The sequence below is a fragment of the Tachysurus vachellii genome, chromosome 26, assembly GCF_030014155.1.
Source record: "Tachysurus vachellii isolate PV-2020 chromosome 26, HZAU_Pvac_v1, whole genome shotgun sequence".
NCBI classification, from domain to species: domain Eukaryota; kingdom Metazoa; phylum Chordata; class Actinopteri; order Siluriformes; family Bagridae; genus Tachysurus; species Tachysurus vachellii.
The window spans coordinates 14,366,840-14,385,198 of NC_083485.1; the positions used below are offsets into that span (position 1 = coordinate 14,366,840).

At 39.0% G+C, this 18,359-nt stretch overlaps 4 protein-coding genes across 7 annotated transcripts; 3 read left to right on the forward strand and 1 right to left on the reverse strand.

Moving 5' to 3' along the window:
- Window positions 1-1,214: 1,214 nt before the first annotated feature.
- ciz1a (cdkn1a interacting zinc finger protein 1a) lies at window positions 1,215-9,522 on the forward strand. Of its 4 annotated transcripts, none has more exons than XM_060862981.1 (16): window positions 1,215-1,298; window positions 2,216-2,445; window positions 2,808-2,932; window positions 3,265-3,431; window positions 3,545-3,638; window positions 3,720-3,807; window positions 3,930-4,006; window positions 4,167-4,243; window positions 4,321-4,533; window positions 4,842-4,972; window positions 5,068-5,161; window positions 5,359-5,472; window positions 5,550-5,672; window positions 5,796-5,877; window positions 6,006-6,127; window positions 6,379-9,522. In XM_060862981.1, the coding sequence occupies exons 2-16, from the start codon at window positions 2,273-2,275 to the stop codon at window positions 6,847-6,849; spliced, it is 2,151 nt and encodes a 716-aa protein (XP_060718964.1). In that variant the 5' UTR covers window positions 1,215-1,298; window positions 2,216-2,272; the 3' UTR covers window positions 6,850-9,522. The 4 variants fall into 4 exon arrangements, with proteins under 4 accessions (XP_060718964.1, XP_060718967.1, XP_060718965.1 ...); XM_060862984.1 differs by having other exon boundaries at window positions 5,799-5,877; XM_060862982.1 differs by having other exon boundaries at window positions 1,236-1,281.
- A 4-nt stretch (window positions 9,523-9,526) lies between these two features.
- On the reverse strand, window positions 9,527-10,657 carry bbln (bublin coiled coil protein). The gene is made up of 3 exons (XM_060862985.1): window positions 10,637-10,657; window positions 10,435-10,539; window positions 9,527-9,918 (listed from the first exon to the last, which is right to left on the reverse strand). The coding sequence occupies exons 2-3, from the start codon at window positions 10,517-10,519 to the stop codon at window positions 9,728-9,730; spliced, it is 276 nt and encodes a 91-aa protein (XP_060718968.1). The 5' UTR covers window positions 10,520-10,539; window positions 10,637-10,657; the 3' UTR covers window positions 9,527-9,727.
- Window positions 10,658-10,871: 214 nt separating this feature from the next.
- On the forward strand, window positions 10,872-12,955 carry surf2 (surfeit 2). Its single transcript, XM_060862970.1, has 6 exons — window positions 10,872-11,149; window positions 11,220-11,371; window positions 11,490-11,593; window positions 12,072-12,299; window positions 12,466-12,608; window positions 12,803-12,955. The coding sequence occupies exons 1-6, from the start codon at window positions 11,075-11,077 to the stop codon at window positions 12,890-12,892; spliced, it is 792 nt and encodes a 263-aa protein (XP_060718953.1). The 5' UTR covers window positions 10,872-11,074; the 3' UTR covers window positions 12,893-12,955.
- Window positions 12,956-14,863: 1,908 nt separating this feature from the next.
- LOC132840709 (uncharacterized) lies at window positions 14,864-18,246 on the forward strand. Its single transcript, XM_060862619.1, has 2 exons — window positions 14,864-14,917; window positions 15,348-18,246. The coding sequence occupies exon 2, from the start codon at window positions 15,423-15,425 to the stop codon at window positions 17,076-17,078; it is 1,656 nt and encodes a 551-aa protein (XP_060718602.1). The 5' UTR covers window positions 14,864-14,917; window positions 15,348-15,422; the 3' UTR covers window positions 17,079-18,246.
- The last annotated feature ends 113 nt before the right edge of the window (window positions 18,247-18,359 follow it).

Genomic DNA, 18,359 nt, shown 5'->3' on the forward strand with positions numbered 1-18,359 from the left:
TACCAAATGGTTTTCGGACGGCCATTTTGTGTGTCGGCCATTTTGAATTTTCACGTTAAGTTCAGTATTTTATGAATGCAATGCCATATCGCTACGAAACTTGGTATGGTTCATCAGCGACATGTTCTGAGCGCATCTGATCGGCTTGACCCCAGTATCGCTGCTTGCAGCTATATTTTTATTTATTATATTTTTTTATATTTATATATAATATTTTTTATATATTATATTATTATTATCATCATCATCATCATTATTATTGTTGTTGTTGTTAATAATAATAATAATAATATCATCATAATCATCATCATCATCATCATTATTATTATTATTAGTTATTATTATAGTTATTATTATTATTATTATTATTATTATTATATTATCATCATCATTATTGTTGTTGTTGTTGTTGTTATTATTATTAGTAGTAGTAGGAGTAGTAGTAGTAGTATTATTTACTTACTTACTTTTATTTGACCCTTTTTTATTTACGTTATACAGTTCATACTACAGTACGTCACTCCAGTGCTGATTGCCAATGTACGGTTCCATGCTAACGGATTATTCCATTGTGAGGTAAAAAGGGGGATTCCTCCTCCTTCTCCTCCTCCTCCTTCTCCTTCTCCTCCTCCTTCAATGTCTGTGGTGTGGCTTATGATTTTATGACAAAAGAATTAAACAAAAAAAAAGACTTCATTGTATAAATGTGTACGTTTTTTTGTGTGAGATGGATATGTTATAAATGTTATAATACAGTTGAGAAAATACGGTAGAATAATAGAACTGAAAAAGAAATGAAGAATGAACTGTTCTGGGACATTTTACATGTCATGTTTTTGTTTTTATTATTCACATCTCATTGTATCTTTATGCTTTAATTAAGCCCATTACTTCAAACATTCACAAGGCATTATTAGAGAGGGGTTTATAATATAAAGTGTAATCAAATTATCAAGAATCAAAATGATCAAGAATCAAGAATAGAGCTTTTTAGATTTAGGTTTATTAATGTTTGTATTATGAGAACACATTTTTTCCTTGAGCTTTGTTTTATTTATGGTTGCACTTCTCCCTCCACTCCAGTAGGGGGAAACATACTTAAAGAAAAGCATATTTTCAACCACACTCACAGGCCGAATGTCAAATGACACCATTTTGAATATAAAGTGCACTAGAAAGCGATGTTATTACACCCTAAGTAATGAACGAATGTAGTGAGTAGGGAGGTATTTGGAATCAGGACGCGTAGACGCTAGCTAAGCCGAGTCCGTCCAAACACCGGTATGTTAGCATAGCAGGTGCGTAGTCGGTAATGTTATGATAGACGGTGCGCGTATTTTTCTGAACTTTTGTTCGTTATTTTTTTTTAGAAATGTTATTTGATACGTAATTATCTTCTGTGTGTTAAAAAAATATCGTTAAAGTTTCAACAGGCTGTCGGCTAAAAGCTAACGTCTTAGCTAGTTGGCTAGTTTTGTCTCGTCTTCACTGAATACAAAGTTGTAGCGCGCGCGCAGTTTAAAAAAAGACTTTCTTTTCAATAGTAAACATACACTTAGTTCTATCGACGGTGTTATTAGCTGATTGACAAAAGCTAGCTAACGGTTTCCTAGCAGAAAATGCTCGGCGTGGTTAGCTTACATTAACTAGCGTGCTAGTTCTAAGGGTTGATTATGTTCATAATTAAGCGTTGAGCGCTTGTCATTGTTAATCGCAGCACTGACGTAGCTGTGCGTATTTAACCTAATGTTTGTTTTTTTAATCTTATTTTAGACAAGTCAGGTATTTGATCATTTTAATAGCTAACGTTCATTTGTTTTCACACCTGTATTCCAATCCTTCTTGTTTGGATTGGCTTGTTTTTATGACTGATAGGTGGACTGGTCATATTTAACCAATTGTCGTGTAGGGGCGGGGCGAAACTATCTAATCACAGATCAGGAGGCGGGATTATTTTCCTGAATACAGGTGGTTTAAAAAGACAGACTAAACAAAAGCGATGGGTTTTTATTTATTTAATGTTTAATGCTATTCCTTTTTCCATAACAGTCCCCAGATCAGTTTTCCTTTTAAATATTCCTTTAATAACTTTATATATATATATATATATATATATATATATATATATATATATATATATAAAAAAATCTCCATGTAACACACTAAACAAAGAAGGAATATTTTTTGTAAATATTTTTTTGTTTTTAATCTGTAGGAATCACTACTGAGGTATTGCAGTAAAGTTGGTCAGATCATCACCTCCAACATCAGGATGTTTAACCCTCACCATCACCAGCAGCAGCAGCAGCAGCAGTTTCATCAGCACCTTCGTCAGCTACAGCAGCTGTTCCAGCAGCAAACCCCACCGCCGCCTCCACCACCTCCTCCACCACCACCCCAACCTCCACCAACACATCACATCCCCCATCACCACGGGGGAGGACGGTGAGACCCCACCGATGAGTTGTTTTATATGGGTGTGATTGTGGTCATGTGTTCTATATAGAATTCCTCGTCATACAAACATCTCAGTATCAGTAACAACTGGATGCGAGCTGATCAAATGGAGACCGCAGTTAGCTTTTAATACATTAATGTGGAAAGTAAGCTAGTTCAAAGTGGTTATATTTACTACTTTCACTTAGTCGTAGACACTGAGCAGTTCATAATTCTCTTTAAAAACAAGAGGGTAAATGAAATAAAAGTTCAAAATCTCCCATGAAGCATGGTGGTGGGAGTGCCATGTTTAAATTGGCCTCTTGGTTGAGTCTCAGATTATTGTCGTCTTGTTTGTTGGGCTCTAACAGGCCTATGACTGTCCCGGCTCCGGCGCCTCCTTCTGCCCGCATGGTCAACCTGTGCTCTGCCACCCAGACCATCATCGCCCCTAATCCCATGCTGCAAGGCGCATTACTGATGCAGCAGATGCAAGGTAAGCTGAGTACCTCTCCACTCTTTATATATGTGGCATGTTTTATTCATTGTGTTTCAAACGATTCATTTCATCATTGTGTTCCTTACTTCTGTTTAGTTGTAATATTCAAATATTAAAAAACATGACACGTGATAAGGTTGCATTATAAAATCCATCAGCATAACTGTAATATAACTACTGATTATGAGAAAGTATCTATGTTCTCAAATGTGTAGATGAAATATTAGAGATGTTGTAGAGATTTATGTTTGCTGTTTAAAACATATTAATATGCTGAAAGAGAACATTTTCTAAAGTTTATGTTTTTGGATTTTCTTTTTCTTTAAAAGGGGGAATGCGGAGCTTTGCCATGGGTGGACAGCAGTTTCAGCAGTTTTTCGCTGCAGGCTCCAGATCCTCCATTTTGGGTCCGGTTCCACTTGGGGTTGCTATAAAAACTCCACATATGGGATTTCCTCCACGACACTTCAACCCTCATGCTCGCTATTTTAACAACGTAAGCTGTGTGTAATAATTAACCAGTGTATCCATGACTTGTTAAAAGGCCAGTAAGTTATTTGCTTGTAGTTTAAAGGGCTATTGGTGACTGGGTTATCAATGTACACACAGGACTTTCAGTCACGACAGCCGGACAGGAAAAGAGAGAACGAACACAGACCTGCAATCGGCCCCGACAGCCAGTCTGGGGCGAGCAGCAGCCGAGGTACACGCCGCTCAACTCTATATGCTCTACTGTTATCTTTGTGTTTGTGTGGAAACAGAAATTGATTCATTTTTGCTGTAGATGAAACCACATCGGTGGCAGATGTCAGCGGTCAATCATCCACGCAGCAGCCGGATGAGCCTGCTGCTAAGAAACAGAGAGCTGAAGGGTACATTCTTTTTCTTCTGTTAGAATCTGTAGCACTCTAGCTTTTCATAAACGCTGTAACAGACATCAAGCATTTGTTCATCGTGATTTTAATTAAGACTACGTATTTTAACATGTCCTCAGGTCAAACGACCCGCTCGAGACCGAAGCATCTCCGAGTACCGAGTACGAACGAACTGCTGAAGATCCCGATACTGCAGGTAACCATGGAATCAGATCCAAATAATTATTACCTTAAAAAAGCACAACACCGCTTTCACACTGAGTTGAGTCGTAAACAAGTCAGTCGCTCGTCTATACCTCTTCCAACCGCTTCAGGGTAAACAGTAATTAAACTTGTGCTTGACTTGTCTGTGTCAGACTGCATACCAGAAGAAGACGGGACAGTAGCCGGGTCCGAGGCAGCCGAGGCACTGGAGCAAAGCCGGGCAGCTGAGGTTGGTATCACATCCAGTGTCATTTCTGCAGGATGCTGATAAACTGGATGTTTAAAGGACTTTTTTTCACTGTGCAGCAGGTCGAAGGCCCTGAGACTTCACTCAAAAATGCAGATCAGCAGAGTAGTTTGAACCAGCCGGAGCCTGTAGGTTCGGGGACTGTATCTGATGGTAAAGACGACGCAGCCAAGAGCAGTGACGTGGCTAGGGAAGCAGCAGAAGGAGGAGGAGGAGAAACTGCTAACAAATTCTACTGCTATATTTGTAACATTACCTGCCACAACCAACAAGTAAGCCACTCTGAAATCGGTGTAGTTTATCAGCATCGGGCTGAGTGACAATAAGTTCATCGAAGAAATCTTTAAATCAAATATATTATCATCTTCCATAGATCTTTCTAAAAATTGTTGGTCCGAAAACGTATTCATTGAATAGCTTTGGGTCGTCCGTCCATCTGTCCATGAATTTGTTGAATTTTCTATGATCCTTACAGCAGTTTCCATTGTTCTCTTCCTGATAGTGTAATTGTTCTGTGTACTGTTCTAGTGACTTCAGCAACCTTTAATGTGTGTGTGTGTGTGTGTGTGTGTGCGTGCAGAATTTCCAGAGCCATATGAATGGACTGGCCCATCAGCAGAGGATGATGGAAATTCAGCACATGAGTAACGCCTGCCTCGTCACACTGCTGCCTCGTGTACAGGAGTCTCTACAGGGGCCACGCAAAGACGGGTGAGCGAGATAAAAAACGAAAACAGCTTCTAAGATGCTGCCAAAACAGTATGGATTTGAAGTGTTGTAGTGACGTAATGTCCCGTATCCCATAGGGAGAAAAGACCAGGCTTGCAGAGGTGGTGTCCCACCTGTAAAACTCACTTCACCACGAATGTCCTGGATCATCGTAAAACCAAGGAGCACAAGGTTGAACCTCTTAGTTATACATAAGTCATGATTTCTTCATAGAAAATTAGAAACTTACTATTTAGATTAACATTAAAACGCAGCACAGAAAGAGCACTTGGACAGATTTGAAGCTATTTTATAACAAAAATGTGCGTAAAATTTTAAACACATTCTTTTTTTTGTTTTTTGTTTTTTGTTTTTTTATTTGGTGGCAGCTCTGTAGCCGTTCTCAGACTCCCGGCTGTACCGTCTGTAAGCAGCAGTTTAGGACGTCCAGAGAATTCGTCGAACACATGCAGTCCACCGAGCACAAACAGCGCATGGAGCAGGTACACTTTCTGTCCAGCGCAGTCTTACTGATGGAGCATGTCTTCTTCACTGATGGTGAAATATCTTTCTTACATAGTTGTTAAAAGAGACCGGGAAAGGGAATCTGGACGACCTGGGCTTGGAGGTGTACACAGTGGGCGCTGATGAAGAAGGCATCGACAGTGAAGAGGAAGAGAAGGTGGATGAAGAAAACGGACAGGTAGAATTAGGGAATTTAGTGATTAATTATCCCACATGAGTTTTTTTTTTTTCTTCTTGCTCCAGTAATCCAATCGTTATTAACGCTGAAAAGAGTGTGTAAGTTGTGTTGTTCTTTCTTTAGCAGGAAGGTCTGCCTGTACAGATGGAGGTCACATTGGAAGATATTACGGAGGAGGAAGAGTTCGACTCAGACACCGTATACGGTAAGGACCACGCTAGAACCGTGCACCGGGACCGTCTGTGTGGGAGCTTCTGCCTATTTCAAATTCAGTCTTTATCTTTGACTCATTCATTCATTTCATTACTAAATTACTGCGAATACGGTTCCAAGGTTCCAACTTTGTCATCCCCGTGGCCGGGTTCCTGTGCCGACTGTGTAACGAGTTTTATCACTACGAGGCATCAGCACGACGCTCACACTGCAAAACGCTCCAACACTTCGATAATCTAAAGGTAAGTCAAAGGCGTCATCGTCGTTGGTATCTTTGAACCGGACTTTACTACATCCAGTGGTGCCTGGATGCTGTGGTTAAGACGTAGTATTTATGATAATGAATTAGTGTTTAGGGGAAAAACGGAAGCGCTGCTAATTAAGAAGACGTCTGCTTTGCTGTTTACTTACAACTGCCTGGTGTATGATGTAATACTACTTTATGTTTATTTATTTATTTGATTAATTACTTAATTTTTTTTTGCCGTTACAGAGATATAAAGCATTAAAGATTCAGGAAGCTTCAGCTTTAGAGGCCTCAGAGTCAGTTTGTACCTCAGAGGATCATCAATCCAAGGACACAGAGTCTCCTAGTGGTTCCTCTTTAAGTGACCCTGTCATCAGCAACAGTAGACTAGTGTCCACTGGAGCAGCTACTGTTCAGGAAAGCATCACTACTAGTATCACCACCACAACCACCGCCAGCACCAGCAAAGGGAATAACAACAACAACAACGGCAGCAGCAGCAGCGGCAGCAGCGCACCGCCATCTCCTCCTAACCAGCAGCCTGTTTCTGGGTCTCCAACAAAGTCCAGAGATACAGAGGAAGACACGGTCACAGAAGAGCCTGACGCGGACGAGCCTGAGGAGGACGTTCTCAGCACCGTGCCTGAAGAGAAGACGACCCGAGGGCGCGGAAGGACGGCCGCCAAGAGAAGAGGGAGGGGAGGACGACGACGCTGAGCACTGGGGAAGATGCAGAGATGGAGGAATGAGCTGCTAGAGTTAGAAAGAGTGGGGAAAATGTAATTCAATGTTTATTACCCATCTTCTGCTGTTCACTAAAAGTGTGGGAACCCAGGACAGTAGGACAGACCCTGTAGAGAGTAGGTCTTTTATTCATTAGTCATTTCATAGGTCCTTGTCCCGGATTTGACATTTAAACCCCTCACAAGTTATAGTATGTTTTTATTTTATTTTATTTTATTTTATTTCCTCCCTTTGTGCTTTGTTCAGAATGTGTGTACTGATGAAATAAGGATCTTGCACATTTCTATCTCGTGAGGTTCTTGATCCCTCAGAAGCTTGTAGTGACTTAGAATGTAGCAACGTTTTACTTTAACAAGCATTTTTATCATGGTTCTGTAAAGCATAAAAAAAGAAACAATTACGGTACGTTTATTTTGAACGGAAACACGTGTTTAGAGACGATCTGTGGAATAACGTGCAACCGAGCTGCGAATCAAGCGAACATCAAGTTTTAAAGGTAAACATGATCACAGTTCCTGGCTTGTTTATTTTGTTTTGGGCCACTTTTTTTTTAGCTTCAGAATAAATTCAGGTAAATCCTGATCAGAAACCTGTGATATGCTCTTGGATAAATGGTCTTTCAATGTAGGCATGATGTATAGACACGACTCAGAGATGCTGTGTCTTCTAGAGAAACGGAAGCATGCGTGTGGTGCACACATTAAAGCCTTCATATGTTGGATTCGTTCGTTGACAAAAAAACTTAAATCGGTCTAAATGCTTAATGTCTGCGGGTCACCCGTGGAGAAGGTGATCTTTTACGATCCGAGCTTGGAGAGAAGAAACCGAGCCTTCGGCTTAAGCTCTCACAGGTTTGCGCAAAAAGCATTCAAGAGCTTGCTATTCCAGCGAACAACAAGGAAAGTGTTACTTCACGAGTGTTTGTCGCAGTCTTAGCCTAGAATCCGGGAGCATCATCTTAGTGTCCTAGTGTCAGTGGAGTCGTCGTTATTAATGTTGTTAGCTTAGCTGGACGTACCACCACGCCGTTTGTTTTTCATGCTCCTATCACTAGGCGAGGGTAATCGGTCAGTTTATTTTTTTCTGTCTCAGTAATTCACACTTTTTATTCACTCGGATTAATTTTACAGCTATGGTATGTGGTCCAAAACCATGACAGGATCTGGTCCACCTTATAGATCGACGTTTGGTGGAAATGAAAAAGACACAGCTATCGTGGTGGGTTTAAAAGCATCTCCAAACTTCTACTTTAGTCCAGGCCTGTGTTGGTATACATCTCTCCAAATCCTGTGCTTACGCTTTCTTTTTTTTTCTTTTTTTTTTTTTTTTATGTGAGCAAGTGCAGAACTTGTAATAACTAACCAGGATTCATTTATTCATAAATCCTGTATAAAGAAACACTGAAGAAGAGCTGCTTTATACAAATTTGTTGTTGTTGCTGTTTTTTTTTTTTTTTTTGGTGAGGATCTTTTCACTCCCTCAGTGGCATTAGTTGTGTGATTGTAATACTTTTTTCTGTGTGGTGTTTTTTTTTGTTTTTTTTTCCCTCCCACTTGCATCTCCACGCACTGTCAAAATACACTGGAAAAACCCTAAACCCGCATGTTTTGTGTGTTTAACCCGGCAAGTAAAAGTCGTGCTATTTGGCTGTTGCGCCGCAGTACACTTTGGTAACTCTAGGACAATAACTGCTGTGCTTTAGATAGAAATAAATATACAATCCCAAGTGGATTTATCATCTCATTTCCCCAGATGATACTCAGATAAATTTGTCTTGGAATCACGAACGTGATCCCCTGCACAGGCTTTGTTTAGAAAGCGTTCACACTTCCGGTGTCATTGGACTTGTGTGATTTCTTTTAATTAGTAAGTGGGTTTGCTAGCAATAGTGGGAAAGTTTGGTCTTTGAGAATTTCCTGTTTCTTCAGTGAGATATTAAGTGATTTGAATTGAAGTGATATGTTTCCAGAATTGTTTTAGTGACCAAGATTTCCAGAAAGATCTGAAGCCATATCCAGATCAAGCACAGGTCTAGATCTGCCCTCATACTGTCCAGGAATTCTATTATTAACAAATCTGCTCGAGAGAGTTGAGATGATCGTTTCTTCAGGATTTGAAAGCCGTAAACACTCAACACAGTTCCTCTTTTGAGGTGTACATTTAAGCTGATTAATCCTTCTTGATTTTTTTTTTTTTTATAAAATGAACGGCAGACGCGAGTTAGCCACATGCAGTATTAATCACTCAGAAATCAAGAGACAGTCCAGTCCAGTTTCCATTTAACAACTAAACTCTATAGATGTACACCTTAAATCCAGTTCCAGAAAGAAAGAAAAATACCATGACTCGTTGTAGTCTTTTACTCACACAGCTGTTTCGAAAGACACATTGCAAGGAATAGCGTTAAGGAAAGCTAACAAAATGTGTAGAGATTTGAGTCCTACCTCCTTCCAGGACCACAACAATATTTGAAAATGATCACCATCAGAATGGAACTGTACATTTCATAATCTATTTTTATTCTACAAATGAAATAAGGATTTAAAAAAGGTTGTTTTATAGGAGCTGGAAGCATCTTGTATTTTTTTTTTCCTCCAGATGTTTGTTTTCTGCATTTTAATGTCTATTAAAATATTTGATGATTAAGCGGTTGGTTTTGAAAGGAGTGATTTATTAAATATTTATCATAAATAATCATCTTTGTTCGGATAAAACAATAATAAAACATGACATGGAGGAACACGGCTGTACACACGAAGCTTGACGTTTCTACGCCGTATAGTAAATAGAGCAAACACAAATACAGGACAGCTTTATGCCAGTGGAATGAGTCAGCGCTGGAATCCAGTCGTCATCCCTCAGACACTGGTGCTTTCTGCTCTTCCGGTTGCTTTTTGTTGAGCTGAGCTCGAAACTCTTGCCGAGCCTGCCGGTTAGACTCCAGGAGCTCGTGCAGCTGTCCGTTCAGAGCATCGTTCCTCTCCTCCAAGTTGTCAAGGCAGGAGTTTATCTGGTCCAGCATGGAGTTAATTGCAGCATACTCTAAAGTTTCAACAACAAAAAACAAGACCATGAACAGGACAGTGACCATGTGACCATGTGGAACAAACTTATTAACTCTGTATACATAAACACAGGAGCAAAAAAAAACTCTTCTGGTCATTTAATCTAGTTTATAATCAATTAATATTTCACTTCAGGTGTGACATCATAGTACAAGCATTATAACACAATGTTTTAAATTAATACAAATATATGCTTTACATTATCACACAGTGATTTTAGCACCTTATTCACCTTGGTGGTTAATAATAATAATTAATTTATAGTACATACAAATAATAATAATAATAATAATAATAATAATAATAATAATAATAATAACTGAAATGTGAAAAGAACGAAATGAACCAATCTGGCAACCCGGATATCTCCTTAACAGCCTTCTCTACAGATTATGAACTTTTAATCCTAACTTTATCTGTTAGATATAAGAAATATAATGCATTTGTGATACATTTTCAGAATCACTCAGATGTGTTTGTATATAAAACTCACCTTCTTCATTAAAATCATCCTCATCCTCGATGATCCCATCATCAGCTATAAGCTCTGGATCTCCGTTTAATCCTGACATTTTCATCTCTACTGACACTAAAGGAGCTTTAAAAGAGAATCACATTTCATTATAAACCCTTAAACACAAACTGTGAGTTAAAACAAGACATTAATCTGCTTCTGGTTTTGTTGTTTATGATACCTGTCAGGTGACTTAATAGGTGTCCTGATAAAATGCCATAATAAAATAAAATATTTATGAACGGATATATATAACGATAACTGTCTTTTTTTTTTTACTTATATTTCATTAAAAACAAGCAATACGGGCGTAAATACAAATGACATTAATACGATTAAAAACTGAACTATTACAGGCATTATTGATAGTCGCCTATCTGAGCTTGTGGGCCAAAGAGGTGTTGTAATAGCGTCGCACTAAATATACGTCACGCTGGAGTTAAGATCAACATTTTTCAAAGTATTCTTTAAAACACGTCACTTATTTTTGTGTAATTAGATCAATTTGGTATTTCTCGTGTTCTTGGCCACACGCTTAGGGTCCTTTTTGATCATATATAGCTTTGTTTTCTGTAAAAATCACGAGTTTCTTCCTGCACACGTGTTATCTGGAACAGAGATGGACGCCTTGCCTGCAGATTTAAGGGAATTCCTACAAAATCAACCTTTTCTAGAGCTCACTGAAGACAAAAAGGTAATCAGCTGCAGGTTTTTAAATAATATCTCATTTATAATTCGTGTCTCACGTGTTGTCTTGCTTTCAGATCAAGTGTACGTTAAATGGCCACGAGTTTCCATGCAACCTTGCAGAGGTCCAGAGCTTTATATCTGGGAAGAAATACAAGAAACTGTGTGCTGGAGAGGAATTTAACTACTGTCAGTATGAACCTCATCTGGTCCCGAGCACAAAGCAGCAGTAAGTTTGTTTATTATTTAGAAGGAAATACAAATCACTTTTGTTTTTATTTCACTTTAATGTGACATTGTGACATGTGTCTGTTTGACGTTTCCTTTATTTCTTTCTTTCCACACAGGAATCACCTGTTTTGCAAGCTGACACTGAGACACCTCAATCGTGTGCCTCATCACGTCCTTCGGCATGTCAGTGGAAAACGGTTCAAGAAAGCTTTAGCAGAATGTAATCGCATGCTTCGCATACGGCCAATTGTTCCTTAATTTTTAGTACTACAAATAAAAGACAGGGTGCATGATGATTTTATTGCAAAAACAATCAACGATGGAGAGTTCCGCTGATGTGGCTTTACTGTATCAAACTCGGCTTTGGTTTTATTCCTCTTGTACCACATCAATTTACCCATGATTACAATTATTCCTATTAAATAAAGAACAAGAAGCTTTTTAAAAAAGTTTTCATTCTTTTACAGTTAATGTCATAGGAGAGACAAATAAGTTAGATACTGGCTGATATTATAGATTTATACAGTTTTCTGTTTTTTTTTTATTATCATTAATAAGAGGTAAATAAACGGCTTGTCATTTTTCCAAGAAAGTACACAGCGTGAGATTATCATTCCTTCTGACTGACGCTTAGATCTTTTCTTGTTATTGTATCTTGATCACAGGATCAATATGTTTTGTGTTTTACTTTTTTCCAGATGAGGAATGTGTGAAACAAGGTGTGGAGTTTGTTCCCTTCAGACTCCGGCAGAAAAAAAGCAGACCCAAAAACACAGAAGATGGCATGGAGAGCACGAGTGAAGGTAGCAGCAAGCACAAACAAAAGCAGAAAGTGAAAAAGAAACAAGACAGTGGCATTTGGGCTCCGAGCTCCAGCGAGGGAGAAGCCAGCGACTCGGAGGACAGCATGTCGGATCTCTATCCACGTAAGCTTTTATACTAGCTCTATTTTTTTTTTTATTATTCAACATGTTGCTGTACTGCTTCTGTTCGTATTTCCGAGCATCTCTTGTAACGTTATACATTTTGTCATGTGTAATTTAACAGTCGTGAGAGATTCTCACACACATTTTGCTCCTGTCTTCCTTGTAGCTACTCTTTTTACGCTAAAGAATCCAGAAGGACAGGAAGAGATTGAGGAAGATGAAGATGAATTCCAGACAGATGATGAGGATGAGGATATGGAGGTTTCTGCACCAGAAGAAGCAAAACAAGCAGTGCAGAAACGTAAAAAGGTATTTAGATCAAATATTTTCCCCAGTACAGTTGTTTTTATTTTCTGTGAAAAAAATTGTTTATATATGGCAGCAGATTACATTTATTTTTATTTCTTTCACAAATACATACACAAGAAGTCATTTATAACAATAAACTGTATTTAATGGTAATAGAATTACAGGTTTCTGACTGTATTTCTCTGCCTTTACAGGTCCAGTCTGCTGGGTTTAACAAGAAATTCAAGAAAAACAAAAAAAGGAAAGGATTCAAGCAGATCAGCAAAGTGAAGAATGGAAAATAAAAAAACAAAACGCATTGATTCGGCTTCCTCTGACGTTACTGCTGCATTTCTATCACTATATAATACATCTGACTTTATGATACGCTGTCTCAAATGTCATGAAAAGCACATTTAAACAGGCGGCCAGATATTTCTGCATAAATCGTTTTAATTCATGCTCACAGAGATGATGATCGTAGACTTAATAGTTGGCCATTGACGTTTGAAATTGTATTATTTAAATGATTACATATGCATTTCCAGTTAGGATTTTGAACCATGTCACAGTCACTAACTACAGTTTGGGACGGAAGAATCTGTTCATTTTTTAAGTCGTGTTTATTTCTTAATATCCATTCAGATTTCTACTTATAACTTTCATTAGTCATCTCGACACTTTAGAGCACAGAAGGCCATCACTAGAGCGTTCTGTACTACAGCCAAATAATTCATTAATTAATCTTAAGACTTGCCTATTTCTATTAAATAAACTACAGATTTTTTACATGTAAATGGTTGTAGCTTTATGGAGGTAAAGTCGATGCGATTAATTCATCAATAAGAAAGCATAACGTTAACAATTACGTTTAGGATGTTTGGGATATAAATGTTAAAAGCTGGATAAGATGTGAGCCTTAACGAAAGAGTCAGGACAAGTCAAAAATAAACGATCGAATGTGTCATAATGTAATCCACAAAAAAATACAACATATCTCAATATCACAATTATTATAAATGAGTTTAAAAGAAATGTATTTGATTTCTTTAGTGATTAAGTATCTATGAGGAAGTTTCAACAGGCCATCAACAAAACCACTCCCAAATGAAATACTAACAGGACTGGAGACGATATAATAAAAAATAAAACACATATCTCAGAGCCCGAAAAGAGCAATTATTGTTCTTTTTTTTATAGAGGAATAAGAGAAACAAATGAAACCAATTTCAGTATCAGCAGAATCCAGTGAGGATGGAGGAGCATGAGGACGGGTATTTTTAAGAAGCATTTACAGACCAGAGGAAAAAGCAGCCATAATCACAGGATACTCTTTAGGAATTATATAGAAACTGGAATATTATATTTAGAAGAGATTAACAGAAGGGGTTTAAAAGCTGACTAACCAAACGCAGGGCTGTCAAGTGTCACGCATTGAGTGTGACAGTCACGCATTTTGGTCTTTTCTCATGCAGAAAACTTACTATTTATCATATATTTAATATGCCGCAGCGCCCAAAATGTTTCCAAGATAATCAGCATGAGTTTTTTCATGAGTGTCTGTAACTTAGCCAACAGTTTTACAGCCTGTTCACTGACAACACCTGCTCAGAACAAGTAGGCCAGTGGTTCTCAAACTGGGTGCCCTGAGATGGTGCCAGAAAACATCTGCGTAATAGAGGTCCCTGGTTCCTTTTTTCAAAGGTGACTGGATTGAACCAATTTGGGAGGCTATCAAAGATCGCAGCCTTGGTTTTTGTGCTTCCACATTCTAACGCTGATGCCCAGAGGGTATTTTCGGTGGTCGGTTTGAACAAAACCTCAACACGAAAAACAGCTTGTCTTTGGAAGGGACATTGTCCTCAATCATGACCCTAAAAATGTCTGGGCTTGAGTTGAACTGTTTTATATGGGAGCAACATTACAAATGATAAAGAGTCCAAAAAGGCAACAAACACTTACAATAAACACCACCAGTCATAATCTCTCTCTCTCTCTCTCTCTCTCACACACACACACACACACACACACACACACACACACACACACACACAATAAGCATGTTTGTGAAAATTAGATCACTTTAAAGGACGTTTGATACTATTTAATAACTGCCATATGTAAGTCTTGACTCTCAGTAACCAATGATTTAGGTTTTTTCCCCCACAAATTAAGACACACATTTTTCCTATTCGTTTATTATCTTAATGATTTATTTCAGATTCACTCTTTCATCGACTGTCCGTCGCGCGTCATTTGACGTCATTTAAAGGCGACGCACTTTGTTGTGTTTACCTTCGGGTTGAAGAAGCAGCGTTTGCGGTTTTGTGGTAATGCTGAGATTTGATTTTTATTCATAAATCAAAGCGGGTTACGGATATTTACATGCAGGATAAATGTCGGATCCGTAAATATCAGTGAATTGATGAGTTTTGATGTTTATTGTACATTATTACAATATATTATTCCAGTTAAACGCTGAACGGTGAATTTCGGCAAAGAGATGAAATGAAATTAAGCAGAAAAAATGAGATATTCATTTGTGATACTGTGGGGAAAAAAACTACTAACGTTATATAAGAAATGTATATAAATCTTTACAGTTTTAAGATAATTTTAATTTTGATATTTTATCACATGGCTGATATCATTCTTCAGTCTTACTCCATAGGTTACATTTATTTTAAGTGCCCCAGTACATTCATTCTAACTGTTTTTGTTTGTTTGTTTGTTTGTTTGTTTGTTTATTTTTACATTTAGGAAATCTACAGGCATTCACAGGCAAGTTTACTCTAAACACCTAGACTCTGTCTGTTACAAGCTTTCCTGTCCACCATGGCAAGTACAACAGTGAAGTTTATCTGGTGTTCTTGCCGCAACTATAAAATCCAGTCCAAAGACACGCACGAAAAGTGTTTAATCTGCCTGGGAATCCAACACGCCAAAGAAGCCGTGCTCGAGTATGGAAAATGTCAACACTGTGCCAAAATGGACTGGAGTACTTGTATCAAGCGTCTCACCAAGGTGCAGGAGGTGATCCATCAGGAGGCCCAGCAGCGGAAAAGCGAGGCGTCTCAGAATGGAATTCAGCCTAAACTTGAAGCGGTGGCATCGTCAGCTAAATCTGTGAGGGTGGTGTCTGCTACACCTACCGTAAAAGAGACTGCAAATGCTGCTCCTGGACCATCTTTCTCCACTGCACCCGTCATGTTCACTCTTGTCTCACCGTCTATGGACTTGCCTGATCCAAACGCTGCAGCGGTAAAAGGTACGTACCTATCACATGTCGCCTTGCAGCATAAGCTAGACTCAGCTCCATCTGTAGCGCCCACGTCAACGCCTTCGACCTCACACAAGAGATGCCATTCGTCTAGGTGTCACTCGTGCTGCACGAGGCACTCAAGCAGGGGCTGCGGACGGAGAAAGAAACGGCCCCTGTCTTCGTCCTCATGTTCGTCCTGGAGCTCTGACTCCTCCTGCGAGTCTGTTCGGGAGAAAAGGACCCGGAGGGAAACGAAGAATTCTACAAAACTTGACCGGAAAAGTGATCAGCTGCTTAACTTGGTGCAGCAGAAACTGGAAGCCCAGCAGAGGGCCATGCAAGTACATTGGAGCGCAATAGAGAGAAGGCTTGATGTCTTGGAGAAAAACAGGATACAGGTCGACGTTACAAATTTAGCAGAAAGCTCTCAAGTGGATCAGGGACAACAGACCGGTAGCACTGCTGGTTCTGGATCTGTTTCTCTATCTAATGTAGTAAAGCAAGAAGACGGGCCAATAGATATCTCGCTTGCTATAAAATCTAGTTTACGGCCACGGGTGAGTTCAGTGCAAGAGGTTCTCACGTCTGATGAGCTGCAGAATCTCATAGTACGGGCAGCCAAACACTTGGGTATCGATTTTCCTAAATCTCAAAATGACTCCCCACATCCAGTTATGTTGCCAGAGTTTGAGGACTTGGTCCAAAGTACGTGGTCCAACCCAGCGAGCTCACAACCTTTCAAGCCAGTGTATTCTGAGTTGTACAGGCTTCACGAAAGCCAGTCTCTACCTTACGACCAGATGCCTCAAGTGAACAAGCTTATGTCGGCCATCTTCCAAGCCGTCACGCCTGCAAGCACCCGAGAACAGTCTGTTCCTCCTGAGCCCTGGAGAGTCACGGAAGAGCTTGCAGAAAACTCTTATCAAACCGCCGGCATGCTAGCAAAGACTGCTAACTACTTGCGTTACTTGTCGGATTACCAGAAGCGCCTCTTAGCCGAGATTTCTGAAAACCCGACGCCTCAAAGGCTCCCAGGTGTTTTCAGTGAGCTCAAGCTCATCGGAGAATACACCTTTCAGCTTTCTTCACACCAGGCAGAACTTTCTGGGAGGATCATGGCAGCATCTGTGGCTGTTAAACGACAGACATGGATGGCCAAGACCAATTGCCCAGATTCGCTGAAAGCTACATTTGCAGATCTTCCTTTCGTTGTTGAGACTCAAAAATAGACACTTGGAATTGTTCAGATTAAGTTGTTTATGAATAACATGTAGATTTTGATGTGTGTGTCTCCCCCCCTCTTAATTAATGAATCAATTTTAATGTTATATTGCAAAGAAAACTCTTACATTGAACAGGTTACAAAAGTGTGCACATCTATCAGATTGTGAGGGGATTTAACGTGCACAGCCGTCTCCAAATCATTCCACGTGATTGGAAAAGGATTTACATCTGGACGGTGACCTGGACATTCCAAAACTTGATCTTCTTTTTCTGAAGCCATTTCGTTTGTTGACTGTCGTTATTGTTCAGGAGGTGAAAAATTCATCTTCAGCTGTTTAATTGAGGATTGCACTGTTTTGTGAACAATTACAGTAGGTGATTCTCTCCACCTAACCCCAGTCCCAGATTGAGAGAAGCAGCCGACAACACCATGCTTCCACCACCATGCTTCATTATGTGTACGGTGTTCTTTGGGTGATAAGCTGTCTTGTTTTTGTGTATATATATATATAAATGTGTTGACAGCCTCTCTGATAGGTTTTAAAACTTAGATAGTAGATACTTCATGTATACTGCTTTTTGTTTGTCTATGCATACAGTGAATTGCAGTTTGTGTAAATAGGTTGGATGGGGAAAAGACAACGTAAATACGCGTAATATTTTCGCCATCTGTTTGAAAAACCTGTTTGAATGTTTCTTTGTTCTTAGCGCATTACAAAAACTCTATAAGAAAACACTAACGACTAAAGAGCTTCTTTACAAACAGATTAGGAGAATACTAACATCTAAAGCTTAAAAGAAAACAACAACAGTAATCTGGGATCACACTAAAAACCAAAGAGGTTTTTTAAAGAACGGTCGAGCTTTTTCGCAAACAATTTAGCAAACGTTAAGAACTAAAGACCTTTTTAAGAACGTGTTAAGAAAACGGCAAGGACCCGAAAACGGTTTAGGACGTGCTGAGAACTATTTCTGGAAATCCACGAAGGAACGTTTTTATTATAATTTTTACCAGTTTATCGATTCCGATGACGATGCCGCAGCATTGAATATCGACCGATATCGGTACATCCGATATTCATATTTCTTCAAACCTGATGGTGTTTTATAATATTTTTAGCTTTTATTAGATTGAAAAAATAAATAATAATAATACATATCTACGTCCACAAACGTGTGTGTGTGTGTAAGTCTCTGTGTAGGAGTTAATACTATAGAAATAATTCTGGTTGATCCGTGCAGTTATACTTAACTAATACATTCCATCTGAATGACGTGTCTCAAGA